Source organism: Branchiostoma belcheri, unplaced genomic scaffold (assembly GCF_001625305.1).
Source record: "Branchiostoma belcheri isolate BF01 breed outbred unplaced genomic scaffold, Haploidv18h27 scaffold8, whole genome shotgun sequence".
In the NCBI taxonomy this organism is placed as follows: Eukaryota; Metazoa; Chordata; class Leptocardii; order Amphioxiformes; family Branchiostomatidae; genus Branchiostoma; species Branchiostoma belcheri.
The window spans coordinates 5,422,363-5,430,111 of record NW_017804464.1 but is presented as its reverse complement, the minus strand read 5'-3'; the positions used below and the strand labels follow the sequence as shown (position 1 = coordinate 5,430,111).

The window sequence follows — 7,749 nt, the reverse complement described above, 5'->3', positions numbered from 1 at the left end:
GTTTGTGTGTGTGTGTGTGTGTGTGTGTGTGCGTGTGTGTGTGTGGCTGTATGTGTGTGTGTGTGTGTGTGTGTGTGTGTGTGTGTGTATGTGTGTTTATATGTGTTTGTGTGTCTGTGTGTGTTAGTGTGTGTGTGTGTATACTGTGTGTGTTTGTGTGTGTGTGTGTTTGTGTCTGTGTGTGTGTGTGTATGTGTGTGTGTGTGTGTGTGTGTGCGTGCGTGCGTGCGTGCGTGTGTGTGTGTGTGTTAACTATTAAAATAGCTCTCTAACATACTGGAGTACACACTCATCTCATGCCTCCTTACAAAAATATCATTCTAATTTGTTTCACCCCCCCCCCCCTTTATGTGTTTACAGCTATTCTTAGAGTATAGCGAGTCCTGTAGTGCGTCAGTTATTTTGTTACCGGGCTTTGCTCGCTCTTTTCCTTGACCCAACTCAGCAGCGGTTATTTTTACTCTCCAATCAGAGTTTTAGGTTTAGGCTTATCTTGGCGTGTTTTAGGCTTTTTATCGTTTTTTTTTGTACTAGTGAACGTTTTTTACGCCAATGTCATGTTCGAGGGATGAGACGCCACTGTGGATCAGCAGTACCCACTCACTGTGATCATGACAGAGAGCTTGAAAGTCCCTCCCACTATGAGCAGTTACTGAACTAACCCTGCTGCCGGCAATACTCTGCAACTTGAACCTGTGCGCCCAGCAGGAAGTTCAAGGTTAAATCGGTTCAGGGACAGTCCTGTGGGATTTCTGTTGGAATTCTTCCCTCACTTCCTTGTGAGCCCGTGCTTCTTGTCAATATCCCAAACGAAATAACAAGGAAATAAAGCTGGTGGATTCTGAGAAGGGCTAGGCTGGTATCCGGTCTGATTCGTGGTCGGGGCCGCAAGAGCTCTGTCCCGCCCGCCTCACATAGGTTTCCCGGTGTGTATTTCACGAGAGATTGAAATCCCCAAGCATACTGTCTGTCTCTTATTAGCGTAACGCTCCTACCGGGACGGCCTGTTGCACTGGGCGGGGGAAGCTATTAGAGCCCCCGAAGGCACAACCTGCCCGAACACCCCATCACCCCCAATCACGTAAGACTGGATACCAGGCTAGAGAAGGGCCTGACAAGGAAGTTCCTTGAGTACTTGTCCTCTGTAAATTGCTGAGCAGGAACTATTTGGAGATGTATAAATTGAGGTAGTTCTGTTGCACGGCCCAGTACTTGTTGGAGAAGTGCCCGTGCCCACATCTTTGTGAGCAGTCCGGTGTAGCAGCAGCGACTTTATGTAAGGTAAGGGAGCATTGCATATTGCTAAGAGGGGATGGATTGAGAACACCTCGGACTGTTCATGCGTTGTGGACACACTCAGGAATCAGACTGAGCATACACTAGTCGGCCCCGTAGCCGATAGTTGCCCGGGTATACAGAAGTGCGGAACACCTCCATGACATGTCATATAGGTTTTATTTTCAGTTGCCTTTATCCGTTCGTCTGTTGGTAAACAAAATAACTCAAGAACGGCTAGATGGATTTGTTTCATACTTGGTGCGTTGGTAGGGTGTGACAAAGTCTTTATATTATTAGATTTTGGGCCCCCTAGTGGCTTCCCTTGGTACTGCAGCACAACTTCCGGTTTTGATACCTCGCAATCTGGGCATGCTAGGGTCATGAATTTTTTATTGTAGGTAGCAAGAAGTCACGTGAGTTCAGTCCTCCTAGCAGCTTGTTATGGAACTGCAGGACGGTTTGTTTGAAAAACGTCAAGAGAGGATAATTTAAAAACTGGTTAACGAATTGTCGTGATTTTTGGTATGTGGGTAGCTGAAGTGATGCTTGGCATTACTGAGTTACAATTTACATAATTAATGAGGAATTCTATAAATCTGTTCGATGCTAGAGCTATGAAACACTTGTGACATACGTAATTGAGAATGACAGGAACATTGGCAGATATTAATTATTTAAATGAAGACCTCATTTGCATATTTCTTGTGAAATTGCCACAATTTTAGGGTTATAATTGCTGTAATTTAATACTTGCCATAGTTAGAAGTTCAGAGAACATCACTAAACGTAATTTATTCAAATCAGGATATCATTTGCATAATTAAGGAGGAAAAGCTAGAATAGCCTTATTTCTTAAGATAATCCAGTCTTTGGGTGGAAAATATGATCAATTGATATAATATATGCAAATGAGGCTCTTATAATTTGCATTATCGTAGTGAAAAAAATGTATGATTTGTTTGGACATTAAAATGATTTAGCAAAGGTATGTCAGAGGTCATGCTTTCATAAAACCGACAATATCATACCTTGTCCATGCCGAATGATAAGAATTTCACCAGTGTGACGCATGTTACTAGGTCAGGTCCATGTGAATAATTTACATGAAAATTTTGCTATTGAGCATAATTGTAAATGTATGCCATTTAAAGGTGGTCATCACCTTGCATAAGATTTACAAAAGCACTAAGCATGTTATGGAGGTATGAGATCGCCGAACTCTTGTTGAAAAATAGCATTGTGTTAATTAATATCTAATTTGCATGATTAAGGAGAAGATGCTATAATTCCGTAGTTATTAAATAAATAAAAGGTAAACATTTAGTAAGCTCTTGTGTTATGAAAAACTTAAACTGTTCTCCAACTCAAAATTTGACTTACCAGAAATTTTCGACTGAATCACTCAGTCTTCCTCAGCTATCTGACCCAAATGCTGTGGACACGTGATTTTTCCCACGTGTGACGTCAGCAAAGGGTCAAAGGTTGTGTGACGTCTATATCGCCCCCCGTCCCGGTTGAGCTATGCTTGAAGTGCCCTGATGTATATGGCCTCTTTTATGCCTCTCTTGAAGTAATCCTGTTCGGTATCCAAGATTCTGACCCCCTCCAGATCCACTGTGTGTGCCGGTGATTCTATGTGGACGTTTAAGTTTTTCATAATGTTATTTACCAACTCAGATGAACTTTCATGCTGATTGTGTTAGTTAGTATGGTGTCGCTTTGACGTACATTTATGCGAACACATGTACACACATAGACTGGGCGTCTCTGACGCTAGCGTGTATAACATAATTTCATTCTTTCATTTATTCATGATCATTTGTACACAGTCACGCAAAAAACGCACTCGCACACACACATTTATATTTACGTTATTTCTTGGATATATCGCAATAAATTACATGCGGAAAAAAAAAGAAAACAGACAGCATTTAAGCTGAAACATAGATCATGTAATACGACGCCTGTTGAAACAATCATTTTCTGTTATTTTTCATGCATTTTACTATTTTACCTATCAAGACTTATAATACATTTCTCAGAACTGATTCAATACAATATTGTATATACTGAATCTACAACAAACAATTGAATGTGACACGGACCTCCGATCCCTCAGCTATTACGTTATCATAACACAGATAACACAAAGCTTTGTGTATCTTAACATGAAAACGAATAGACATTATGTACTACAAACTTTGACATGACATGACATGACAAAATGGCACCAAAAGGTACCTTTCGCTTCTCTAGATTGGACAGTTCCTCTCCCGTGCTTCAAAAACCGTATAGAACTTTGTGCAACATATTTATTACCATGCACACTGTTACCAACGATAGTATCATCTCACTATAATAACACGTGTGACTTAAGGTGCAAACGTGGATGGGTGAATCAAGTGATCGACATTGCTACAGTTCCTATGCTTGGCTAGAATGACCAATCCTAAAATGATCTAACAGATTAATATAAAGTTCAAATTTATTGCAATGAAATGAAATGAAATACCTTTATTGTACATTCATGCCACGACGGGCTAGGTACAGGTCAAGATATAACAGACACATAACAAATGTATATAGAAAATTGGAGACAAAAGATGCACTACTTGACTTAGACATACATACATACATACATACATACAAGGGTACTATACTAGGCTAGTACAAAGTGTTCTAGTCACTGAGAGAGGTCAACTTCTCGCTCTTTTGTACAGTGGAAAATGTGGCAGCAGATCATGTTTGTGATACAGAGTTTGTCTAGACGCCCCATATATGCCAAAACATTTTGGAATACGGTGTGTCTTTGTTGTTTATATCTCGGTGGTCGTGTTGAGGTCAAATTCTCTGGCAGTCATTTGTACAAAGATTCATCTGTAGACTTGTTTCCCACATGTAGCATTGTGTTACATTGTCTGTCCATGGTCTTATCCATTTACATTTTGTCTGCAGGCCAGGTTTGTTCGATTTCACTTTTGAACCGTTGTCAAAACAAATGCAGTTGTCCTTTTCGTCGGGTGCAATGCGTTTACGGCGCGGCCGAAGAAGAGACGCTTGACACCACGGCGAATTTCCTTCAGCCGAAAGCCGTAGATGATTGGATTAAGCGCGGAATTTACGATGACAAACCCTAGCATGGGCGGGCCTGTGATGCCACAGTCTTGTTTGCAGGCAATGCCGTCGGCGATTTTGATGCAAAATGGCAGCCACCCTACTAGAAACAGAATGGTGATGATGAGAACGGTGATTGATGATTTCCTACTGGTGCTGTGTTGGGCGTGCACTGCGGCTTCTTGCCGCTTGATGGCGCTAACCTGCTGCCACAGACACCAGAAGATACCGAGATTGAGGCCCACGATTGCAGTCATCGGTATGAAGACCAGCACCAAGACAAGGACCATGTAACTGTAGGCATAGCTTGCGCTTGCAAGATGAATACATCCTACCGCACAGTTCCAGCCGAAGTACGGCAGCATTGCGAAAATGCCACTCCAAACCCATACGACAGCGATCATTATCAGGCAGCGGTCGTTAGTGACGTTGTTGACGTAGGTCATGCCATGGACAATGAACCAGTAGCGCTCAGCCGTCAGGGTCAGCAGACTGTAAGCCGAGGTAAGCGCGGACAGGAGAACGGTTGTGAAGTAGAAATGCGCCAGTACATCAGGCAGAACAAGACCAGTATAAGAATAAGCCGTACAGTACACGGAGAGTAAGCTTACACCAGTGCAAATGTCACTTGCTGCCAGGTTGGCCATGAGAATGTAGACCGGTTTGTGCAGTGTCTCCTGCTTGACGATTGCCGCTATTGGTAGGCAGTTTCCCACGATGGACCAAATCGCAAGACCGCATAAGATGTACGACAACCATACAAGTGTAGGCTGCATTACCGGACTTTGATGTTGTTCATTTTCACCGAGACATTTTAGTTGAACAGAAGTTGAGTTTTCAGCTGATTGCGAGGTGCTGTCATTGCCCGCAATCAAGCTGCAGTTTGAAGATACGTCTTCTTGAAGTGTTGAGCCGAAAAAACTGTCGATGTCCATACCGTCATCGTTACTAATTTCTGTTGAACTGTTCGTGTTGATATTAGGTGCCAAAGTTCTCCCCAGACAGTGACCCAATACAACAAAAATACACAACGCTATCCGGTTGTACTGTCGTCCGCACAACATTATTACAGATTCCAGAAGAAGAATGAAAAAATACCGGCAATGTCAGGGTGTCACCAGACTGCACAGGACGGTGTCTGCATTTCCTTCAGGGAGAACAAGAGCGATGAAGTATCGGACTTGTCGAGTTGTCACAACACGTGTCTTCGGTATTTCCTCAGAAACCCTTCTTCTACGACTTTCCCAACAGGATGAACATTTCAAACGTCTCGTTTAAAGACACTTTTCTAAGGTTGTAGATCGACCAAATCACAGTATCAGTGCCCTCCAATTTGAAAGCAATGCGTGCAACATAATTTGAGACGTTGTATATGTACCCGCTTGCCATTAACACGTTGCATGATGTTGCACAGTCTACCGAACAGGTGCAGGAAAGTTTGGATTATCAGAAAGGGCCGTTCGGAAGCAGCATAAAATCTCTCTGCTTTCCAAGTCACGTAGAGAATTTGTTTAGTTATTTCTTCAACAATTGAAAGCAAACCCGTGCACTCAAAGAATTACAAAATTAAAGTTTTTCACCTGCAAACAGCCGGATCTTGTAGGACGTAGTCTTAAACCCACAATCCCTAACGTTTTCATCCATAAACACCTGCTATCGGGCTATTGTTTGGATGCTTACAACTTTTTAAAACATCCTATCGTTCATGCAATAATCTACGATTGGATTTAAAGAGAAAGTTTTGACGTGCTAGGATGATGGGCTTTGGTGACAGAAAGCTTTTTGTTCGGGACAAATGTTATAGGGCATTTCATAATGTAGAATTCGGGGTATTTGAAAGTTAGGTAAAGGTGAACATTGAGTGTGAACTTAAGCAAGCTCTTGTGCTAACAGTGTATGGTGTCGTTTTACGTAATATACTATGTACATTTATCCGCATTCATGTACACACATGGACTCGGCGTCTCTGACGCTAGCATGTATAACATAATTTCATTTATTCTTCCATTTATTCATGATCATTTGTACACACGCAAAGTACGCGGACGCACACACACACACACACACACACATTTTATGTACGTTATTTCTTGGATATATCGTAATAATGACCTGTGCAAAGAAGAAAAATGACACCATTTTAGATGAAACGTAGTTCATGTATTAAGACGTCTTTTGAGTAATACGTTTTTCTAGTACTCTAATTCATGCATTTTACCCTTTTGCCTATCGTTACTTATATTACATTTCAAATGACTTATTGAATACACTGTTTACTGAATCTACAACTATCAATCAAATGTGACTCTGACCTCCTTCAGCTATTACGATATCATAAAACAGATGACACAAAGTTTTTTTGCATCTTCGCAAGAGAAACTTATCACTAGACATTGTACTACTAACTTTGCGTTCCAGTGACATGACAAAATGGCACCAAAGGCTACATTTCGCTACTCAAGAATATGGATAGTTCCTCTGTTGTGCTTCAAAACCGTATACAGCTCTTGTGCAACATTTGTATCATCATACAATAACACACTGTTAACAACGATGGTATCATCTCAGTATTATACACGTGTGACTTAAGGTGCAAAAATGGATTGGTGAATTAAGTGATCTGTATTTTCCTACAGTTCCTGTGCTTGGCTAGAATTACCAATTCTAAAATGATCTAACAAATTTACATGCATATTTCATAACGTTCATATTGTTGAACTACATTACATCGCCCAATATTTTACGAAACATTTTGGAATATGTCATATCTTTGTCGTTCATATCTCGGTGGTCGTTTCGAGGTCAAATTCTCTGGGTCAATGGGCCGCCATTTGTAGAACGTTTCATGTGTAGGCTTGTAGCATTGTATGTCCATGGTCCTATTCATTTACATTTTATCTGCAGGCCAGATTCATTCGCTTTTATTTTTGAACCGTCGTCAAAACAAATGCAGTTGTCCTTTTCTTCGGGTGCAATGCGTTTGCGGCACGACCGAAGAAGAGACGCTTAATACCACGGCGAATGTCTTTCAGCCGAAAGCCGTAGACGATTGGATTAAGCGCGGAATTTACGATGACAAACCCTAGCATGGGCGGGCCTGTGATGCCGCAGTCTTGTTTGCAGGCAATGCCGTCGGCGATTTTGATGCAAAATGGCAGCCACCCTACTAGAAACAGAATGGTGATGATGAGAACGGTGATTGATGATTTCCTACTGGTGCTGTGTTGGGCGTGCACTGCGGCTTCTTGTCGCCTGATAGCGCTAACCTGCTGCCACAGACACCAGAAGACGCTAACATTGAGGCCCAGATTGCCGCCATTGGTATGAAGACCAGCATCAAGACAAGGACCAGGTAAC

The 7,749-nt window shown here is 41.8% G+C and overlaps 3 protein-coding genes across 3 annotated transcripts in view; 1 reads left to right on the top strand and 2 right to left on the bottom strand.

Annotated features, from left to right (window-relative positions):
- The first annotated feature begins 1,051 nt into the window (after positions 1-1,051).
- The window catches only part of LOC109486091 (sushi, von Willebrand factor type A, EGF and pentraxin domain-containing protein 1-like), a 34,874-nt gene continuing 28,176 nt past the window's right edge, over positions 1,052-7,749 (top strand). Inside the window, exon 1 of the mRNA XM_019789776.1 lies at positions 1,052-1,281. The gene's annotated coding sequence lies outside the window, so the exon portion shown is untranslated. The remainder of the gene's footprint in view (positions 1,282-7,749) is intronic.
- LOC109486095 (lysophosphatidic acid receptor 3-like) lies at positions 4,251-5,168 on the bottom strand. The gene has a single exon (XM_019789779.1). The coding sequence runs from the start codon at positions 5,166-5,168 to the stop codon at positions 4,251-4,253; it is 918 nt and encodes a 305-aa protein (XP_019645338.1).
- LOC109486094 (melanocortin receptor 5-like) overlaps positions 7,314-7,749 on the bottom strand; it is an 883-nt gene continuing 447 nt past the window's right edge. Inside the window, 2 exon segments of the mRNA XM_019789778.1 lie at positions 7,314-7,699; positions 7,702-7,749. Coding sequence (XP_019645337.1) covers positions 7,314-7,699; positions 7,702-7,749 — 434 coding nt within the window.